The 22,758-nt window shown below is 51.3% G+C and overlaps 1 protein-coding gene across 2 annotated transcripts; it reads right to left on the reverse strand.

The window, feature by feature from the left end:
* Window positions 1–2,256: 2,256 nt before the first annotated feature.
* Window positions 2,257–22,127, reverse strand: AGTRAP (angiotensin II receptor associated protein). Of its 2 annotated transcripts, none has more exons than XM_052653798.1 (5): window positions 22,023–22,127; window positions 9,185–9,219; window positions 6,437–6,542; window positions 5,430–5,604; window positions 2,257–4,107 (listed from the first exon to the last, which is right to left on the reverse strand). In XM_052653798.1, exons 1-5 carry the CDS (start codon window positions 22,047–22,049, stop codon window positions 4,004–4,006), a joined length of 447 nt encoding a protein of 148 aa, XP_052509758.1. In that variant the 5' UTR covers window positions 22,050–22,127; the 3' UTR covers window positions 2,257–4,003. The 2 variants fall into 2 exon arrangements, with proteins under 2 accessions (XP_052509758.1, XP_052509757.1); XM_052653797.1 differs by having other exon boundaries at window positions 5,409–5,604.
* Between the last annotated feature and the right edge of the window lie 631 nt (window positions 22,128–22,758).

Below are 22,758 nucleotides of genomic sequence, written 5' to 3' on the forward strand. Positions count from 1 at the left end.
TAGGTTTTTGAGTGTTCAGTTTTAAACCAGCTTTTTCACTCTCCTCTTTCACCTTCATCAAGAGACTCTTTAGTTCCTCTTCACTTTCTGCCATTAGGGTAGTATCATCTACATATCTGAGGTTGTTGATATTTCTCCTGGTAGTCTTGATTCCAGCTTGTGCTTCATTCAGCCAGGCATTTTGCATATAAGTTAAATAAGCACAGTGACAATACAGAGCCTTGATGTACTCCTTTTCCAATTTCGAACCAGTCCATTGTTCCATGTCTGGTTCTAGCTGTTGCTTCTTGACTTGCATACACGTTTTGCAGGAGTCAGGTGGCTTGATATTCCCATCTCTTGAAGAATTTTCTACAGTTTGTTGTGATCCACACAAAGGCTTTAGCGTAGTCAACAAAGCAGATGTTTTGCTGAAATTCTCTTGCTTTTTCTGTGATCCAGCGGATGTTGGCAATTTGATCGCTGGTTCCTCTGTGTTTTCTAAATCCATTTTGAACATCTGGAAGTTTTCAGTTCACATACTGTTGAAGCCTAGCTTGAAGGATTTTGAGCACTTGCTAGCATGTGAGATGAGTGCAATTGTGCAGTAGTTTGAACATTCTTTAGCATTGCTCTTCTTTGGGATTGGAATGAAAACTGACCTTTTGCAGTCCTATGGCCATTGCTGAGTTTTCCAAATTTGCTGGCATATTGAGTGCAGCACTTTCACAGCATCATCTTTTAGGATTTTAAATAGCTCAGCTGGAATTCCATCACTTCCAATAGCTTTGTTCGTAGTGATGCTTCATAAGGCCCACTTGACTTCATACTCTAGAATGTCTGGCTCTAGGCGAGTGACCACACCATCATGGTTATCCAGGTCATTAAGACTTTATTTGTATAGTTCTTCTGTGTATTCTTGCCATCTCTTCTTGACCTCTTAGGATTGTTATATCAAAAGAAAAGAGGTGACATTTTTCTTTCACCTAATGCCCTTGGGGCTTCCCAGGTGATGCTAGTGGTAAAGAACCTGCCTGCCGATGCAGGAGAAATAAAAGACGCGGGTTCAACCCCTGGGTCAGGGAAGATCCCTGGAGGAGGGCACGGCAACCCACTACAGTATTCTTGCCTGGAGAATCCCATGGACAGAGGAGCCTGGGTGGGTTACAGTTCACGGGGTCGCAAAGTCAGACACGACTGAAGCAACTTACCACATACGCACACACACAATGGCCTGGGGCATATCTCGTGCCTTTATTTATGACTTTATAGTTTAGCAAGGCTGTAATTCCACTACCTTCCAATAGCTTTCTTGAGTGATCATCAACTTACAGTGGTCTCCCAACGTTTCCTAGGTTTCCCTATCTATAGTGCCCTACTAGAACTTCTACAGCTACCTGTTATGCTGTCATGTCCGACTATTTTGTGACCCCGTGGACTGTAGCTCACCAGGCTCCTCTGTCCATGAGATTTCCCAGGCAAGAATACTGGAATGGGTTGCCATTTCCCTAAGGGATCTTTGCGACCTATTCCTGACCTGTTCTATCCCTATCAGGCAGAAGTACCTGAAGAACTCCCCTAGATTGATATAGCTGGTGCCTGGTGCTCTGCTTGGCCTGACCACTTGTCACCACCCCCACCTCTCTGTCCAACACTGTCCTTCTAGACCATAAATCAGACCATGTCCAACTCTGCCCAAAGCCCTCCAGCAGCTCCTGTCTCATTCAAAGTTCTTGAAATGACCTTCTGACTCTGCATCATCTGGCCCCTGCTGCCTCCCTGACATTCCTTCTTCCTGTCCTCATTTGCAGCCATGGTGGCCTCCTGATACGTTCAAGGAGCACATACACTGCCAGCCTCCCGCGTGCCAGGAACTGGTATAAACAAGAGAGCTGGGGACCTCCCTGGTGGTGCAGTGGGTAGGAATCCGCCCACCAGTGGAGGAGACACAGGTTTGACCCCTGGTCCCAGAAGGTTCCACATGCCGCAACTAAGCCCATGCGCCACTGGAAGTAGTATACCTAGTACACCACGTCAGAACTACTGAAGCTCACGCACCCAGAGCCTGTGCTCTGCAACTAGAGAAGCCACCACAGTGAGAAGCTCACGCACTGCAGCCAGAGAGTAACCTCCGCTCTGCAACTGGAGAAAATCTGTGTGCAGCAATGAAGACCCAGTGCAGCTTTTAAAGGGCGGGGTGGGGAGGGGGTGGGGGAGAGAATTGGAACCTCTCTCCCACCCAAGGCCACAATCATGAACTTGAGACTGGTCCTTCTAGTCAGCACTTTAATGTCTTACCACATACACACCCATGAACAATACAAAGTATTTCTATGAGCTTTTAAAATTCACACTAACGCTCTCATATTGCATGTGCCACTCTGCAACTGATGTTTGGGGGGACCACCATTGATAGAAATAGGTCTGGTTTATTCATCTGAACTGCTGAACAGTATTCCTTAGAATGAATGAACCATGGCTTATTTGTCTGCCTTCGTCTGACTATGAGACTATTTCCGGTTTTCTGCAGCTGCTCTGCATTCCTGGGCCCAAGAGCATTCCTGGGTCCCTTCCTCAGAGGCCCATGTTCCTTTTTTCAGGGCTTGGGCCTCCTGACAGAGGACTCCCAGTGTCTGTTACCCTGAGGGCAGGACCTGAGTTCACCCCTGTAGCCCCAGGCCCATGCCCAGCACTGGCAGGCACTCAGCCTCTTTGGATGGATGGATACGGACGAATGGGGCAGTGGGGGCTGTGCACCCAGCCTTAACCTCTCTCTGCCAGGGACAAGCAAGCCAGGATGGCCTGACAAAGTCCAGATGCCTGGGGCCCAGTGGTCAATACCCATCCCAGTAGGGGTGGGGTAGAGTCCTGGCCACGAAACCCCTGGAGCTTCTGGACAGTTGTCCCAGTTTGCTCTGAGTCCAAGATACCAGGTCTGCCAGGGGGAGGCCACCCCTGGACTATTGACCAACATCAGCATGGGCTTAGGGAGCAGCCCCACCAAAAACTTTGCTGTCATTTAGGAAGCCCTCCTGAAGGTCAGGCACTGTACATTTCACCTGCGTCGTCTCTCTCTGGGCAGGTTATTAGCCCTCTTCCAGCAGATACAGGGTCCAAAAGTTGAGATGCCCAAGGGCACACAGTCAGTGGCAGAGCAGGATTCAAACCAATACCTGTCACTTAATTCAGACATGGATGCCTATTTGACACATTGGACAGTGCCCTCCTCTCCTGGGGCCTCCGCTAGGCCAGAGCTGAGCACCCGGCAGGCCCAGCTGGTCACGAGCCCCCATTTCCTCCTGTCACAAGAAAACAAGCACCTAAGCCCTGGCACCCTGGAGATTCACAGGAGAAATCTTCCTGGGAATGGCAAGTTCAGGCCCCAGCTCTGACAGGAGAGGAAACACGGCTCAAAACACACTTGGCTGCAGAATTCCCTGAACTTTAATGCTGTGGCCTGCAGCTGGAGGTTGATGGGGGTCTGAGGGGTGGCAGACCCCTCTTGCCTCCAGCCCTGGGGTCCCCAGGCACCAACTGACCAGGTAGTGAGAAGCCAGGGGTCCTCACCCCCTGTGCTCCTGGCAGTGAGCAGGACCGAAGGCTCAGAGCTCCTGCGGGAGGGCATGGCCAACCTCAGGAGAGGCGGAGGTGGGGGGCACCACTGGCCCCTAGAGGCCTGATCCTGCCAGGCTCGAGCATGGCTCGGCCTGGGGCCTGCACGGAGCAGCTAAGGGTGGAGGGGACAAAAGCAACAAGAGTTCCCAGCCTGGGACCAGTGGGCTACCCGGAAGGGAGGAGAGGGCTCGAAGAATTGGGGACAGTTGTGCATAGGGACTCTGGGCCTCTTAGGGCACTTGACTCAGGCAATCCCTGAAGATGGGGAACTGGAGGACACAAGTTAGTTCTCAGAAAGCAGGGGGCAGTCAGGAGCACCCCCTAGGATGATGTCCAAGGCACAGAGAAGGTGATGAGGCCTCCTCTCTGCCGGCTCCACAGTTTGTCAGACTGGTCCCTGGGCTGGGCTTCAGTATCCTCGGGTCATGTGAGCCTTGCTCTCAGGGTCGGCAGGCACCTCTGAGGAGTCGATTGGCTGGTAGGAACTGCGCTCCTCTGAGGGCCCAAGGGAACCTGGGGGGTTGGAGAGAAAGAAAAAAATGAAGGGTCAAGACTTAGGACATTCCACGAGGCCAAACCAAGGTCCCCCTACTCCCCACCACCCATCCCACCCCAACCAGAAAAGCCAGAGCTGGGCATCCAGGCACCCAGGACAGACAGTGGCAGCAGCCCCAGGCACCAAGCCTTTAGCATGTATCATTTATTCAATCTTCCTGTAACCCTATAGAGCAGGGTATTTTTTTTGTCCCTACTTTACAGATGAGGAAACCGAGTGTTAAAAAGATAAACTGCCTTGCTTGAGATTATAAAGCTTCAAGCAGAGGACACTAGGATTCCAACCGATGCAGCACGCGCTCAGGAATCTGGCCGAGATATGCCCAGCCCCGGACCCACGGGCTCCCCTCCAGCTCCTCTCCCAGACAGTGGACATCATTGTACAGCCTCCAGAAGGGCCCCCGGGCTGGCGCAGCTGCAGAGCCCAGACGGTGCCAGTCAGGCTGTTGGCTTCTGGGTGCCGTACCCCTCACTCCCATCCTTACTCCCCACATCTGTCCTGTGCTCTTGAACAAGCCCCCAGCGCCCCAGGCCTCTGTCTCCTCATCTGTTTAATGAAGGGACAGCGCTGGCTCCTCCCTACCCTGGGGCAGGTCCGGGCTGCCTGGCGGTTTGCCAAGGGTGGGCGGCCCTGGGCCATTCCCGTCCTCAATCCAGCTGCTCCCCCAGCAGGTCTCAGGCCACTTTTGTCAAGAGTGAAAGGCAGACCACAGCTCTCCCCACTTCTCTCAGAAAGGACATGAGAACGGGTGTCACAGGGGGCTGGGGAAGGGCTGCAACAAGCAGGGCTCCAGCTCAGGGTTGGCTTTGGCTGGGGCCCCCAGGACCCAGGCCAGCACTGGCTCTCCCCTGGTCGCCCAGACCCCATAGGTGGCAGGAAAGGGGGTTCCAGTGATGGGGCTAGAGGGAGCTGAGAGGGGAAGCTGGCCCTGCAGGTGCCTATGGGATCAGGCCCCCAGTTGCACCCATGTTTAAGCTGAGAGAAGGACATGGCACCATAGCCAGGCACGGATGGCCAGGGGACCCCTGGGTTCCTCTAGGAGACCAGAAACTTGCACACCTTTCAGCCTGGAGCCCAGAGCCCATACCAGGCCCCACTCTGCACCTTGAATCCCTGTCTCGGGGGCAAGGTTGGCTCCCTGGGGTAGGGGCTGGGGGGTGGGCAAGGCAGAGACTTGAGGAGAGGAGAGGAGACAGCAGTCCAGCACCGGGGCTGGTGGGAGGGGCACTGGGGAGCTGGCTGGAGGTGGTGGCCTCACCAACGTGGACCAGGAGCTCACCGCCACGCTCCCGGTACATGTGGTAGACGAAGAAGCAGGAGATCGGCTTGAGGATCAGGCTGAGGATGGCCATGCCTGCGCTGAAGCGCACTGTGTCCGAGAAGTTGGACCTCGGGTAGAAGATGCCAATGTAGATCACGTCCAGGAAGATGGTAGCCACCAAGCCACCCAGAAACTGCAAGACAGCCAGGCACAGGGCCGAGGGGTGACCACGGTGTCATTAGGGTTGATGAGCGCGCTGCTGCCCTGTCACCCCATCCCCCCACCAAATATACCAGACCGGAAGCTCCATTTGTGCCCTACTGTGTCCTTGGGGTTTGCTGGAAGACAGACCAAGACAGCAGGTGGGACTCTGCAGACGAGATGCCCAAATGGGTACTGCAGGGCTAAGAGCAGGGATGGGGTCCCTATCCTCTGACAGAGTCCTCTCCCCCAACTCTTCTCATCCTTGAGGCCATGATGAGGCACAAGACGTGGGCTCAGAATCTCCTAGATAGAAGGTCCCTTGGAATTCACTGGTTCCATCTCCACCACCGAAGAAATCAGTCTCTAACCATCCTGAGAGGCCAGTGCTGGCGCTCACAGCCATGGGGTCTGGGCGGGTGTCCAGGGGCTCCCGGTAGGACAGTTTAGCCAGACTGTGTCCACTCTGACCTCATAAAGTGGTGGAGCTCCCTCTTCATGAGGGGCCCTCCCTATTAGGGGGGCCCTCAAGGGGGGTTACTGGCACATGCCCTACTGCCCTCCAGGAATGGCTAATCTCATGGGGCACTGGTGGGAGTCCACCCTATGCCCTTTTTGGGGAAAAAAATGAGGAGACTCTCTGAGCCAGGCAGGCAGAGCAGCAGGCCAGGCTAGTGAAGATACATGTGGGCTGGGAGCCTGGACTCTAGAAAATGGAAAATGGGGGAAAAAGAAGGCAGAGAAGACAGGACAGGGAAAGGGGAAGACGGAGCTGGGCCCACGACCACCCTGAAGCCGGTTCCCTGGCAGCTCCCCCAGCTTACCATACTTATGGCGTCAACAGAGTCCCGCTGTGCCACGGCCCACACGCCCAAGGCCAGGATGGGGAAGTTGGTCCAGGCATAGGGGCCCTGGAACACGATGCAGCCCCTGCGGGAGGAGGCACCTGAGTCAAGTCAAGAGGTGCCCCCTAGGTGCCCACCCCTCCTACAGGTCACATCTTGGGGCACTAGGTCTCAGGGCCCTCACAAGTAGAGACCACAATTTGGCCTCGTTCCCTTTCCATTCCCCTACTTCCCACCCATGCGCCAAAAATGTCAGCACATCCCATCGGCTGTTTCCTAAACAGATCCGGAATCCGGCCATATCCCTCCCTGTCCGAACCACTATCCTCTCCTACTGGGATTGATCGTTTCGCTGTAGCCTCTCCCCATTGTTGCCCTAACTTCCACTCCTGCCCCATCCTGGTCATTCCATAAATGTGCTTGCATGCATACTAAGTCAATTCTGTCATTTCGACTCTTTGTGACCCCATGGACTGTAGCCTGCCAGGGTCCTCTGTCCATGGGATTCTCCAGGCAAGAATAGTGGAGCGGGTTGCCATGCCCTCCTCCAGGGGATCTTCCAGACCCAGGGATCAAACCTGTGTCTCTTACGTCTCCTGCATTGGCAGGCAAATTCTTCACCACTAGAGACACTTATTAACTCCTCCATAAACAGCAACCAGTAAGGTAAATCAGGGGATGTCATTTCTCTGCTGAAAGTCCTCCAACACTTTCTTGGAAGAAAATTCAGACTCTTGATCATGGTCTACAGGGCCCTGTGGGGTCTGATGACACAGCCCAGCCTATACCTCCCATCCATCGCCTTGCTGTTCCCTCTGCCTGAACACTTGGTCCCTTCTTGTCATTTTAGCCTCAGCTCATATGTTAACTCTGAGACTCTTTCCCTGACTGCCCCACTGTAAGGACCACCTTCTAACACAATGCCTACTCTCTTGTTTTGTAGTGCATCGCTACTAACTAAACTGTTTGTCAATTCAAAGAAAAGAATAGTTAACCCAGACCCCTTACTAGTACCTGGCACAGTTACAAGTGCTTTAAATGGGTTAATTTATATGCATATGCATTAACAACCCTTGTAAAGAGGCACTACGGTCATCTTCATTTTACAGATGAGGAGACTGAGGCCCAGAGAGGTCAAGGAACTTGCCTGAGGTCACACAGCTGCTAAGTGGCAGAGCTGGGATTTAAACCCAGGTAGTCTGGCTCAATGGCAACCCACTCCAGTGTTCTTGCCTGGAGAATCCCAGGGATGGGGAGACTAGTGGGCTGCCGTCTATGGGGTCGCACAGAGTTGGACACGACTGAAGTGACTTAGCAGCAGTAGCAGCAGCAGTCTGGCTCAAGAGGCCATGCTCTTACCCCCTGGACAGCCCAAGCAGAGTGGGGAGCTTCACAAATGTAAATGACATTCCCTGAAGTATACCATATGGAAAACATGTACAAAGCAGTTAAGTACAGGGCACCGTGGGGCTTACTTGGAAATCAGTCATCTCATTTTTTGGTTTTGAGAAAGCAAGTGCTGGGGGCCCGGCCTGGACTCATTAACTCAGTCTCATGGAGTGTGCCTGAGAAATCTGGATTTTCACTCTGCTCCCTAAGACCATTAACCATGATGATCACTGCTCCCATTATTCATACCCATGAACATGTACACTGCACTTCCACGTCTGCAAAATGCACATGTGAGCTCAGTGGTTTCCAGTCTTGGCTGGGCAGAAAAATCTCCCCAGAAACTCAACAGATAAAGCAGAAGGTAATGATGAAAATCACCCTGCGGTCCCTGGGCCTCCCCTGTGTAGGCCTGGGCAGTGTCTGGTGAGCAGAGCAAGGCCATGCTTCTCCCTCACAGCTCCTGAGGGCCATGCATCCTTGCATCCATTTTATAGATGGAAACCAAGGTACAGAGACGTGGAGTCACTTGATCAAGGTGACCCGGCTGGAACATGGCAGGGCTAAGGACATGACCAGGGTCAGTCTAAATCCTGAGTCTACTGTCTCTGGGCAGGGGGTATGAAATGAGAGTGAGGGTCCACCTCTAAGTGAGTGACCTCACCCTTGTACTCGGGTTCATCATGCGTCTACTTGCTGAGCTGCTGAGTTAACCTCCAGAAGGCACCCTCAATAAATGTCAGCAGTTATTATGGTTTCAGAAATCGTGTTTGCACCTTCAGATGACTTAATAGGATAAGTGGGAGGGTCAGTAATACTCTCACATTATAGGTGAGAAAATGACTCAGGGGGTTTGAGTGGCTCACCCAAGGTCACAGACACACAGAGCTCCACCGGACATCCACCCCAGCAAGGTATGAGAGGCCAGCCCCTAGGCTTCAGCACCTCACAGCCCCAGATGCAAAGGCCCTAGGGGCGGAACCAGAGGGATGCCAAGCCCCAAAGGGCTTGGGCAGTGTCTGGAGAAAGGTCTGAGCTGTTAGTACTGCCCCTTGGGCTGCTGTCTTCTTGAGGATGAAGGCCAGAAATTCCTAGGGTCAGTGATGGCAAAGGCCTCTAGGTACCACCTGCCCCTCCAACATCCTTGGGACACAGGAGCTTGATGATGATGATCTTGACAGATGAGCTGTTTAGTCTTGGTCGAGAGACATGGACAAGACCCCAGGAATACATGTGGACAGGACCCAGGATACACGTGCACAAGACCCCAGAGAGGCATGTGGACCCAGATCTTGGGAGACCAGGGGGACACAGAACTGGACACCCACATTCACTCACCAGGTCGTCAGCAGCCAGTGAACCAGGAGGATCACCTGTGGCACAAAAAAAGAGGGGGTGGGGTAAAGAAGAGTACTGCGACCGTGACCACCATGGTGGTAGGATGAGTGGGCAGCAAAGCTTCTGGAACCAAAAAACACCAGAAGCCCCTGCCTAGGACCTAAGAGGGCTTCAGGGATGTCTGCTCAAACACCAGCAAGAGAGTGGCCCCCAACAGTGGCAGAGGAGGAGGAAGAGCACAGGTCAGGCCAGAGGACACTGCTAGGTCACCCCTCCCCAGTCCCTCGGGGGAGCTGACACCCACACCCCTCCCTGCTTCCAAAGCTGGAGGCTCCTTTGGGGAACCTGGAAATCTGTTCTGAAACCAGAGGAAGCCTTGATAGCTGGGAGGGGCTCAATAATGAGGCTGATTTCAGTACACTGGAGCTGGGGAGCCGTGTGGGGCTGAGCAGATGCCCAGTGTATCCAAGGAATTGGGAGAGCAGCCCGGGGGCAGGAGACCAGAGGGGAAAGGTGGGCCTGGAGGACCTCGGCAAGGAGCATGGACTTCACCAGGAGCTTTTCCGTAGGAAGGTAACATGTTAGGTCCATGCACTGTCCCACTCTTTTTATTGCCACATATGTCCTCAGAGACAGCCCTCTTTACTGAAACTGGTCTCTATTCCCGGAAATCAAGAGAGTCCTGATCGCAAAGCAAATAAAGAAGACAGTACTAGACTTTTCCGGTGGTCCAGTGGCTAAAACTCTGTGCTCCCAATGCAGGGGGTCCAGGGTTTCATCCCTGATGGGGGGGGGGGGGGACTAGATCCCATATGCTGCAACTAAAGATCTCTGTTAGTAAATATTTTTTCATTTATTTGTTTAGCTATGTCGGGTCTTACCTGCAGCACGTGGGATCTTCACTGTGTTATGCAGGCTCTCTAGCTGCAGCGCGAGGGCTTAGTGGCTCACTCGCCATGTGGGGTCTTAGTTCCTGGATCAGGGCTCGAACACATGTCCCTTGCATTGCCAGCTGGATTCTTAAACCACTGGACCACCAGGGAAGTCCCAAATAAATATTTTTTAAAAAAAAAAAGAAGGAAGGAAGGAGCACATGGATGCTATGGAGAAGGCAGGGGGAAGAAGCGGGGAATTCGGAGCTGGTGCTAAAGGGGACTTGGGGACCAGCCAGGCACAGGGGAGGGAGAGTGGGGTGTTCCAGGATGGACTCCCAGAAGCAGAGGCAAGGACACAACACCCAGAGTCCTGAGGAGGGGTAGGGCCAGGATGGGGTTGAGGTCGGGGGTGGTGGCGAGATGGCAGGAGTAGGGTCCAGTGGTGGACAAGGACCTTTAAGGGAGTTTGCTCCAGGCACCAAGGGTCCAAAGATGTCAAGAGCCTGAGGCAGCGTCGGCATGCTGGGCCCAGAGAGCAAGGGCGGACACAGCAAGGACTGCAGTGAAAGGCCCAGGTTTCTAGTCTTGTGCTCAGGGGGGTGGGGGTGTTAAGGAGAGGATGCCACCTGCAGCAAGGAACTCTGGCTGCATTTCTAGAAGAATTACTATTGGACTTCCTTGGTGGTCCAGTGGTTAAGAATCCACCTGCCAATGTAGTGGACACGGGTTCGATCCCTGGTCTGGGAAGATCCCACATGCCACAAGGCAACTAGGTGCTGTGTGCTACAACTACTGAGCCTACAAACCTACAGCCCATGCAACAAGAGAAGCCATGGCAACAAGAAGCCCGAGTGTGGCAACTAGAGAGAATCCCCAGCTCACCGCAAGTAGAGAAAGCCTGCACGCAGCAATGGAGACCCAGTATAGCAAAAAAAAAAAAAAAGAGAGAGAGAGAGAGTTATTATACATTGCACATCTGCAATGTGCCAGGCCCTGGGCCCAATATCTCACATGACCTTCTCTGAGCTTCTGAAGCAGATACTAGAATCATTCCCATTTTACAGTCAAGAAAACTAGGCTCAGAGGTAAATTAAGTTGATCATGACTCCACTGATGGCAAAACTGTAATTAAATGGTAAGTCTGACTCCAAAACTAGGGCTCCTAACCTTTGTGCTAGAGAGAGAAGCTCTTTGGGCTTGGACACACATGGATGTTTTCCACACGGGGTGGGCGGCAGATGACATCCAGGGCAGATGGCCAGGATACCCCACCTTGCCCCCAGTGCTCAGGTTAAGTGAACCAAGTCCAGACTGTGGTCCCCAACCCCTAAAGAACTCCTCTTCCAGCTACAAAGGACTAGGAGAATGGCTCTTTAAGGACCAACACGCCCGACTTTACAGAGGTCTCAAGACACCAAAAAAGCTGAGCCTACATGACTGAGAGTTGGACCATAAATGAGGCTGAATGCTGAAGAATTGACGCTTTTGAACTGTGGTGTTGGAGAAGACTCTTGAGAGTCCTCTGAACTGCAAGGAGATCAAATCAGTCAATCTTAAAGGAAATCAATCCTGAATATTCACTGGAAGGATTGATGCTGAAGCTGAAGCTCCAATACTTTGGCTACATGATGTGAAGAGCTCCTTAGAAAAGGCCCTGATGCTGGGAAAGATTGAAGTCAGGAGGAGAAGACAAAGGGTGAGATGGTTGGATGGCATCACCGACTTAATGGACATGAGTTTGAGCAAACTCCAGGAGTTGGTGAAGGACAGGGAAACCTGGCGTGCTGCAGTCCAGGGGGTTGCAAAGAGTTGGACGCAACTGAGAGACCAAACAAGAACAATATGACAGAAGGCTAGCTCTGGAAGGAATCTTGGTCACCACCTACCTTTATTAATGAGTGCTTCCTATGTGTCAGGCACCAAGGTAAGATTTTTCTGCCTGTGAACATGTTTCATCCTTACAATCCTCTGAAGCACCATTCCCCCCGTTTTACAGTTGAGAAAACCAAGGCTCAATGGTAAGTAATCTGCTCCAGGTCACAGAGTAGAGCCAGGATTCAATCCCAACTTAGCCAGGTGTTGTTCCACCCAGGGCCTGAGTGGATGTGCCCTCCTATTATGAAGATGTGGAAACCGAGGCAGAGTAGAACTAGTCTTCTGAGGTTTTCCCCTGGGACTGAGGAGTGAGTGGATTCCCCTGGTGGTTCAGTTGGTAAAGAATCTGCCTGCAATGCAGGAGACCCCAGTTTGATTCCTGGGTTGGGAAGATCTCCAGGAAAAGGAATAAGCTACCCACTCCAGTGCAAAGAAATAGAGGAGTTCAATAGAATGGGAAAGACTAGAGATCTCTTCAAGAAAACTAGAGATACCAAAGAAACATTTCATGCAAAGACAGGCATAATAAAGGACAGAAATGGTATGGATCTAATAGAAGCAGAAGATATTAAGAAGAGGTGACAAGAACACACAAAAGAACTACACAAAAAAGATCTTCATGACCCAGAAAATCATGATGGTGTGATCATTCACCTAGAGCCAGACATCCTGGAGTGAGCAGTCAAATGGGCCTGAGGAAGCATCACTATAAACAAAGCTAGTGGAGGTGATGGAATTCCAGCTGAGCTATTTCAAATCCTAAAAGATGATGCTATGAAAGTGCTGCACTCAATATGCCAGCAAATGTGGGAAAACTCAGCAATGGCCACAGGACTGGAAAAGGTCAGTTTTCATTCCAATCCCAAAGAAAGACAGTGCCAAAGAATGTTCAAACTGTTGCCCAATTGCACTCATCTCACACACTAGCAAAGTAATGCTCAAAATTCTCCAAGCTAGGCTTCCACAGTATGTGAACTGAGAACTTCCAGATGCTCAAAATGGATTTAGAAAAGGGAGAGGAACCAGAGATCAAGTTGCCAACATCTGTTGCATCATAGAAAAAGCAAGAGAATTCCAGAAAAGCATCTACTTCTGCTTCATTGACTACACTGAAGCCTTTGACTGTGTGGACCACAACAAACTGGAAAATTCTTAAAGATGGGCATACCAGACAACCTTATCTGCCTCCTGAGAAATCTGTATGCAGGTCAAGAAGCAACAGTTAGAACCGGACATGGAACAATTTACTGGTTCCAAATTGGGAAAGGAGTATGCCCTGGTTGTAAATCGTCACCCTGCTTATTTAACTTATATGCAGAGGACATCAAGTGAAATGCCAGGCTGGATGAAGCACAAGCTAGAATCAAGAATGCGGAAAGAAATATCAATAACCTCAGATATGCAGATGATACCACCCTTATGGCAGAAAGCAATTAAGGTGAAACAGGAGAGTGAAAAATCTGGCTTAAAACTCAACATCCAAAAAACAAAGATCATGGGATCCAGTCCCATCACTTCATAGCAAATAGATGGGGAAACAATGGAAACAGTGACAGACTTTATTTTCTTGGGCTCCAAAATCACTGCGGTTGGTGACTGCAGCCATGAAATTAAAAGACACTTGCTCCTTGCAAGAAAATCTATGACAAACCTAGACAGCACGTAAAAAAGCAGAGACGTTACTTTTTTGGACAAAGCTCCACATAGGCAAAGCTATGGCTTCTTCGGTAGTCATGTATGGATGTCAGAGTTGCACCATGAAGAAAGCTGAGCACCAAAGAACTGATGCTTTTGAATTGTGGCGTTGGAAAAGACTTTTGAGAGTCCCTTGGACTGCAAGATCAAGCCAGTCAATCCTAAAAGAAATCAGTCCTGAATATTCATTGGAAGGATTGGTGCTGAAGCTGAAACAAAGTGAAAATCAAAGTTGCTCAGTCGTTTCCAACTCTTTGTGACCGCATGGACTATACAATCCAAGGAATTCTCCAGGCCAGAATACTGGAGTGGGTAGCCATTCCCTTCCCGGTGATCTTCCAAATCCAGGAATGGAACTCGGGTCTCCCGCATTGCAGGCAGATTTTTTACCAGCTGAGTGACCAGGGAAGCCCAAGCTGAAACTGAAGCTCCAATACTTTGGCCATCTTGTGTGAAGAGCTGACTCATTAGAGAAGACCCTGATGCTGTGAAAGATTGAGGGCAGGAGGAGAAGGGGACGACAGAGGATGAGATGGTTAGATGCTATCACTGACTCAATGTACGTGAATTTGAGCAAGCTCTGGGAGTTGGTGATGGACAGGGAAGCATGGTGTGCTGCAGTCCATGGGAATCACAAAGAGCTGGACACGACTGAGCGACTCAACTGAACTATATCCACTCCAGTATTCTTGGGCTTCCCTTGTGGTTCAGATAGTAAAGAATCTGCCTGCAATGCGCGAGACCTGGGTTCCATCCCTGGGTTGGGACGGTCCCCTGGAGGAGAGCATGGCAACCCACTCCAGTATTCTTACCTGGAGAATTCCACTGACAGAGAAGCCTGGTGGGCTACAGTCCATGGGGTTGCAAAGAGTCAGACACGACTGACTAAGCACACAGAAGAATGAGTGTGCTCGGTCATGTCCAACTCTTTGAGACCCCATGAACTGTAGCCTGCCAGGCTCCTCTGTCCATGGGATTGTCTAAGCAAGAATACTGGAGTGGGTTATCATGTCCTCCACCAGGGGGTCTTCCCAACCCAGGGATCAAACCCATGCCTCCTATGACTCCTGCATTGCAGGTGGATTCCTTACCACTTAAGCCATCCAGGATGCTACAGGGACTGAAGAAGGGTGATCAAACTGTGCCAGGTTACTTAATCATTTACAGGTTAAGTTGGCATCGCTGACACCTGCTTGGCCTCCACCCTGCAGATTCAAAGGTAAGTTGGGTAGATGCAGTCCTAGGCTGCCCTTCCAGAACTGACACCTGGCAGTCCGAGTGGGGTGGGGGGGAACACCTGCTAACCAAAAAATTACCTCAGGAGCGTGGGGTCCGAACAGACAGTCTGTTGAGAAGGAAGTAACAGCAAAGAAAAGGACCCTCATTCTGGATCAGAGGAGGGGAGCACTGGAGGCTTCTCTGAAGGATGATGTTTCAGGGAGATGAAATGGGTGAGCAAGGAGTTAACCAGGGACAGAGGGGAAAGAAGAACATTTCGAGCCGAAGGGACAGCACCTGCAAAGGCTCTGTGACGGAAGGGAGCATGGAACCTTCTGGAGACTGAAAAGAGGCCCATGTGGCTGGAGTGGAAGAGGAGAGTAGAGGAGGGACAGGAAGCTGGGATGGGGGTGGGGGCAGGGCTGAGCCTGGGAGGCGTGGGAGAGAACTCTGATCTTTATTTTGAGAGCAAAACTCAGTCCCCTCTTACAGGAAGTCCTGCCCAGAGAGGGGAAGGGACCTGCCACACGCGGCCAGCCAGGTGGTCCTGGTGTTGGGTTTTTAACTAAGACAAGAAACCAAGGAAGGAGTCACAGTCACATCACTTCTCCACTCCCCAACATCAACACTGAGTCCTTCCCTCCCTCAACTTCTATTTCAGAAACAGTCTTCATTCCCAACTGCTCTGGTTCCCACCTCTAGACTGTGCACACAGCAGGTCTTTAATAAAGGAATGCTCCTGGCCTGCTGCTGCTAAGTCGCTTCAGTCGCGTCCGACTGTGCGACCCCATAGATGGCAGCCCACCAGGCTCCCCTGTCCCTGGGATTCTCCAGGCAAGAACACTGGAGCGGCTTGCCATTTCCTTCTCTAAGGCGTGAAAGTGAAGTCACTCAGACTCTTAGTGACCCCGTGGACTGCAGCCTACCAGGCTCTTCCATCCATGGGATTTTCCAGGCCTGGTCTGCAGAGCTCAGAAAAGGAAAGGCAGCGACATGCAGGAAAGCCTGTGAGGAAACCACTCTGTAACCTGTGGGATAAAGTACTTCCTGGAGCCAGAAAAGCCTGTAATATGGAGTGAGCACCTGGCTAAGCCCCCAAACTAGGCCCTCTCTTTGGGGAAGAAAACAGTATGACCTGGAAATCCTGCGGGCCTTTAGCAGACACACCTCCCCTCGGTACGACATCACTTTTGTTTGCTCAATATTTAGGAAACTTAGCACCAGTGGAGCACGTCTCTTCAGCTGTGGGAAAAGAAACCCATGAAGACTAGCCTCATCAGCTACTTTCCCCATCTTTGTAATGGGAGGGCACACCCACTCGGGCCCAGAGGGGTCGAATGTGCAGGAAAGCTCCAACAAAAAACCCAGCCAAGAATCTAAAAAAGAGTGAATATAAGTATATGTTTAACTGACTCACTCTGCTGCACACCTAACACAACACTGGAAATCAACTATACTCAATAACTGCAGCCATGAAACTAAAAGACGCTTGTTCCTTGGAAGGAAAGCTATGACCAACCTAGACAGTGTATTAAAAAGCAGAGACATCTTTTTGCCACCAAAGGTCCATATAGTCAAAGCTATGGTTTTTCTAGTAGTCACGTACGGATGTGAGAGTTGGACCATAAAGAAGGCTGAGTGCTGAAGAATTGAGGCTTTTGAATTGTGGTGTTAGAGAAGACTCTTGAGAGTCCCTTGGACTGCAAGGAGATCATATCAGTCAATCCTAAAGGAAATCAACCCTGAATATTCATTGGGAGGACTGATGCTGAAGCTGAAGCTACAATACTTTGGCTAGGTGAAGAGCTGACTCATTGGAAAAGGCCCTGATGCTGGGAAAGATTGAAGGCAAAAGGAGAAGATGGTGGGAGAGGATGAGATAGCAAAATAGCATCACCGACTCAATGGGCATGAATCTTAGCAAATTCCAGGAGACAGCGAAGGACAGGGGAGCCTGGCGTGCTGCAGTCTATGGGGTCACAAAGAGACATGACTTAGCGATTAAATAACAACACATTTCAGTAGAAATTAAAAAAGAAAAAGAAACCCAGCCAAACCAGCCCTGCCATCTCCCACAGCCCTTATCTCAGCACAAAAGAACTGTATGCTGGCTCTGGGGGAGGTTTCTGGTCACCAAGAGAATGCTGGGGAGTCTCAGGTACAGCCACAGAGATGGGGGAGAGAGGGGCGCATGTGTCCAGCATGTGCCCCAGCGGCCTGACTGCTCCCGACTGGGCAAGAGGAGAGAGACTTGAGCTCCTGGACTCCTCGTATAGTGCCTGGCCCGCAGGGCTGCCTGGCTCTTTCCCAGCGTGTTCGACGTGTCAGAAGACCAGGGGAGAGAGACCGGCCATGGCAGCAGGGGCTTGTAAGATGCTGGACTGGGGGTAGGAGACTTGAGTTCTGGTCCAGGGGCCACCTCCTTTTGTGTTGGAGCCCTGGGTTCCTCCCCGGTAATGCTGAGGCAGCATCTATCGTCCTCGTGTCCCACAGGGGTGCCTCAACCAGAAAGAGACAGGCATCTGATAGTCACTGGATGTTTCCATGAAATAGCTGTAACCACCTCCCTGGGGGCTCAGTGGTAAAGAATCCACCTGCCAATGCAGGAGATGTGAGTTTGATCCCTGGGTCAGGAAGATCCCCTGGAGAAGGAAGTGGCAACCCGCTCCAGTATTCTTGCCTGGAGAATTCCATGGAGAGAGGAGCCTGGTGGGCTACAGTCCATGGGGTCACAAAGAGTTGGACATGACTGAGCGACTGAACAACAACAACCACAACCTCTGCAGACAGTCATCCTGAAATCATGTCACCTACAGCAACCCCTGCTACTGATGCAGATGTGCCTGCCACATATCTACGCTGCCCTGAACACCTGGCCCATGTCATCCTTGTGACTGTCTGGGGCAGAGTTTTAACCCTTATGTTTCACTTATGAAGACACTGAGGCTGTGAGAGATTCATTGGCTCAAACAGTTATGTATGAGAAGAGACCTTAGATGCAAATCGCAGAATCAGTCGCTTGGGTCTGAGTTTTTCTGCTAATAAAAACGTGATGTGGGCTTCCCTGGTGGCTCAGTGGTAAAGAATCCACCTGCCCATGTAGGAGACACTGGTTTGATCCTTGATCCAGGAAGATCCCACATGCTGCAGGGCAACCGAGCTCATGGGCCACAACTACTGAGCCCATGTGCTACAACTACTGGAGCCTGTGTACCCTAGAGCCCGTGCTCTGCAACAAGAGAAGCCACTGCCGTGAGAAGCCCATGCTCCGCAACTAGAGACTGACTGGGCCCCGTTCATTGCAACTAGAGAAAACCTGCACAGCAACAAAGACACAGTGCAGCCAAAAATAAATAAACACATAAAATAAAGATTAAAATAAAAAAACAACAAAACTGTGAAGCTACATCACCTCCTGGACCACTGGATCCTCCTCTTATCATCCTAGAAGGTAGGGTCTATTTTTATTCTCTTTTTATTGTGAAGAAACTGATATTCAGAGAGGTTAAGAAACCTACTTCAGGTCACACAGCTGGTAAGCAGCAAAGCCTGGCCTTAGAGGGAGATCTGATTGGCCCCAAAGCCAGTGCTCTACCCACTGTACTACAGTGCTAGGATCTGGAAGAGCAAGGGAAGGGTGGATGGAAATGAGTATGTTTGACCAGGAGGAAGGAAGGCTAAGGGGAAACCGAGGGGGTTCTCGGACCAGGATTCAGACCCTTCATTTATCACTGGAGGGCCCATGGCAGTGGGGCTGGGACTGCCTAGCCAGGTGGTCGACAGACTTGAGGTTACCATAAAGAATTTGTTTTTTTTCTTTGGCCACACCATATGGCTTGCAGGATCTTAGTTCCCTGACAAGGGATTGTACCTGGGCCCCAAGCTGTGAAACCATGGAGTTCAAACCCCTGGACCACCAGGGAATCCCCCTCCATACAGATTAATATACAGAACATATTTTTCCTGGGAATTTCCTGGCAGGGCAGTGGTAAGGACTGCCAAGGGTGCAGGTTCAATCCGTGGTCAAGGAACTAAGATCTCACTAGCCGTGTGGTGGGGCCAAAACAAAAAATAAACAAACAAAAAACCCAGAATATATTTCTTAGTCCTGTGCAAACACTCAGTGGCCTACTGAATGAGGCAGCAAGATCCCCAAGGATCCCCAAGGGCTGAGTCCAGGGGGCAGCAGTCAGGGCTGCCAGACAGGGGAGGGAGAGGCAGGCAGTAGCTGGCCGTGTGGCTGCTGGAGCCAAGTCTGTGGGTCAGACCCCAGCTCCATGACTTAGAGCTGTGTGACTCCACGCCATCACCTGAGCTCACGCAACTGCCGCTTGCTCTTCTCAAGTGGGGATAATAATGCTCCATGGGGATGTTGTGTGGCTATGGAGAGGTGGAGCGGTGTGTGAAACATTCAACACCCTGCCTGCTAGGTAGTCAGCCTCTGGGACATGGCTGTGCACGTGCTCAGTTGCTTCAGTCGTGTCCAACTCTTTGTGACCCCATGGACTGTAATCTGCCAGGTTGAGTTGCTGTTTCCCACTCCAGGGGATCTTCCCACCCAGGGACTAAACCCATGTCTCCTGCATTGCAGGTGCGTTCTTTACCATTCAGCCACCTGGGAAGCCCCGAGACAAGGCCGTCCCTGACTATTGTGCAGTCAGGTTCCGGAATTCTTAACCCTCATGCTATACTAACCCCCTGCACCCTCCTCCCAAGGGCCTTTTCTTACAAGCCCTCATGAACCCAAGTCTAGAACTTTCTAAACGCTCACAATGACGTTCCTTCAGCTCAGGACTTGCCTCATGTGTGGCATTGGGTTAGGAACTACCTGGAGGGCCCGGGGCAGCTGCTTCTGTTCACCTGGCACCACTGCCTACTGTGGGTGGGCTGGGCACAAGCAGGCACTGAGCCAATGCCCCAGGAATTGTGAAAGGAGAGCAAGGGTAGTGCAGGGTCAGGGGGTTGGGCATTTTCTGAGCTCCCAAGGGGTTCTGATCTCAGAATATACCACTTAGACTCCTGTGGGAGGCCAGAAAAAACAACAACAAAAACAGAACCCCCAGTTAATCTTTAATTTCAGATAATGAATAATTTTCTAGACTGTTCCAAATATTGCCTGGGATATAAGGTCCACTGGAGAAGGGATATGATAACCCATTCCAGTATCCTGGGGCTTCCCTGGTGGCTCAGCTGTAAAGAATCCTCCTGCAATGTGGGAGATCTGGGTTCGATCCCTAGGTTGGGAAGATCCCCTGCAGAAGGGAAAGGCTACCCACTCCAGTATTCTGGCCTGGAGAATTCCATGGACTGTACAGTCCCTGGGGTCACAAAGAGTTGGACACTACTGAATGACTTTCACTTTTCATACTTAGATTAAAAAGTTATTCATTGTTGATATGAAATTCAAACTCAACTGGATGTCCTCAATGTCACCTGGCAACCCTAGCTGTTCACGACCTCTCAGCACTTACTTGTCTCTGATTGGTAGCAGCTAAGACCCTTAGAGATATGGTGTTTTATTTCCCAAGTCAAAGAAAGGACCAGCTATTTCACTGTGGGCACTGAAAGCCAGCAAAGCTCACATCTGTGGTCACATGTGGCCTGTGAGGCCCACAAAGTTTCTCCAAAAAAAAAAAAAAAGGCCACAAACAGACTAAGCCCTCCCACTGGGCACTAACTGTCAAAGCAGCAGTTGGCTCTAACTAATGGTGGCCAGGAAAGGACACAGCTTTGAAGTCTGACCCTGATGGGTTCAAATTCTCTGACTCTGCCACTTAATCTCTGTGGGGCCTTGACAAGTTACCTATCTGGTCTGAGCTGAAGTTGGCTCAGCTACAAAAATCTCAGAAGGTTGATGTGACTAAATAAATAACCCGGCACACCACAGACGCCCCAAGAATGAGGGCTCACTCCCTCGTCAGTTCCTGCTCCTCTGTCCCTTTCCTCCTTCCCCCTTAATAATTATTTTAGGCAAGTCTCTAATCAGAGAAAAGGTAGTCGGCATTAACTGCACACAGCCTGGAACAGAGTGAATGTTGATACCAACGAACCTCAGTTGCCCTCGTGTAAATTTCTTCCCTGCTAAACCTTCAATCCAAGCCCATTCCCTTGTCACAGCCATCTCTCCCCCTGCAGCGCTTGACTGGAAGCCTCGGAGAGGTCTGCTGAAGCAAGTGTTCAATATTAAGGAAATGTGCCCACGTGAAGTCACAACACAGACCATGTCTAATAATCCAAATATGGATGATGTATTGTTCTGTAGTCATCTATCTCTTACTTTAGGACCAGACACCATGGGTGCACAATGCTTTGTTAAGGGTGAGTAAGAGGGTACTCCTGCATACAATCTCAAAGGAAACTGTACCCAGGCCGCAGATGGCAGGTCTGGTCCAAGGTTAAAACCTTTCTGACCAAAGCTAAAGGCTTCAGCCTCTCAGTGGCAAACCCAGCCAAGAAACACTGGGCTGGAGGAGGGCGGGGAGAAAAAGAAGAACAGCCTTTGGCATTCTTACAGCTCAGGAAATGAAGACACCCCAGCGACCTACAGTGTTTTCCTAAATGTGCAAAGTTGGGGGGTTCTGCTTTTGAGTAAATTCTATTGGTGTCTGTGTTGCTTAAGAAATAAAGACGTTGAATCTATCAACTCTGAAAAACCATCTGTCTGGGATCATTTGATTTCCTTAACTTGATCTTCCCAACAAGAGAGGCGGTAAGGGCAGTGTTGGGGGTCCAGATGAACGCTTTACCCCTCTCTCGGTGGAGGGGAGGTGTCCTGCCTCCAAGTCCAGCCTCGGGCTCTCCTTGGGTCCCTCCCCGCCACGCTTTCCTCTTTCTCCAGAGAAATTCTGGGCGCGCAGGCCAAAGCGAGCCTCAGGGGCTGAGCGCTCCCAGCTGAACCGGTCTGACTTAGGGAAGAGACGGCCGCTTCCCGCCTCCAGCTCCCTCTCGGTCTTTCCTGCTGGCCTTCTGGATCTGTCTCCCTGGTATGGTCTATCCGCCCACCTCCTTACACCTGGGCTCTGTTCGTTCTCTTTCTCCCCACCACTCCACTTTCCCCAGATTTTCGGTCCTCTACCTCTAAAATCTTCACCTCTAAAATCACCTACTAAAAGCGCAAATACCCAACACGCTCCGGGAGACCCGCCCCGCGCCACCCCCGCCCCGCCCATCGCCACCTTCAGGTTCACGGCTGGCAGCTCCATCGCGACCCAACCGGACAGCACCTGCGCCACAACCGCGGGGGCTCCTGGTCTCCGAACTCGGGAAACAAACTTGCCCAGCCCCGCCCCGCCGGCTGCCCTCTGCCAGAGCTCCAACCCCAGCTGGGCTGGGGGGGTCACGTGAGTAGGTCATGTGACGACGGCCCGGTATCTAGGAGACGGCGTCGTGCTGCTTGAGCCTTCACCGCGCCACTGCCCAGGTAGTTACGGGGCGGGGTCGGGGACGGGGTGGCGGGCGGCTGGAGAATCTCCAGATTTGTGTCGCAAAGGGCGCAATATCTCGCCGAGTTAAAATCCCAGCAGGTGGGCTGACGGGACCACCTGCAGCCAGGAGAACTTGGGGGAACCTCCAAGTACAACCTGCAGATGTGATAATAGCTGGTGTCTCATCCCTGAGGGCACAGTCTCTCCTCCCTCCTTCCCCAGTGAAAGTGAAGACGGTTACCTACCTCATAGAATCCTTCTGAGGATGAATGAACTAATTCATGTTTGAAGAAAAAATGATACTGACACTTACGTTAAAGGTAAGGAAGACTTATTCAAGACTGTTGGGACCCCCTTGGGTGCGTCCCTCTGAGTGCTTATTCTTATTTCCAGGAGGGGAGAGACCACGTGGAAACCTGAAAGACTGGCTGGGTGGGTCCTAAGATCCTATCAAGATACAGACTCTCTCTAGATACAAAGAGCGGAG

Source organism: Budorcas taxicolor, chromosome 16, assembly GCF_023091745.1.
Source record: "Budorcas taxicolor isolate Tak-1 chromosome 16, Takin1.1, whole genome shotgun sequence".
Classification (NCBI taxonomy): Eukaryota; Metazoa; Chordata; class Mammalia; order Artiodactyla; family Bovidae; genus Budorcas; species Budorcas taxicolor.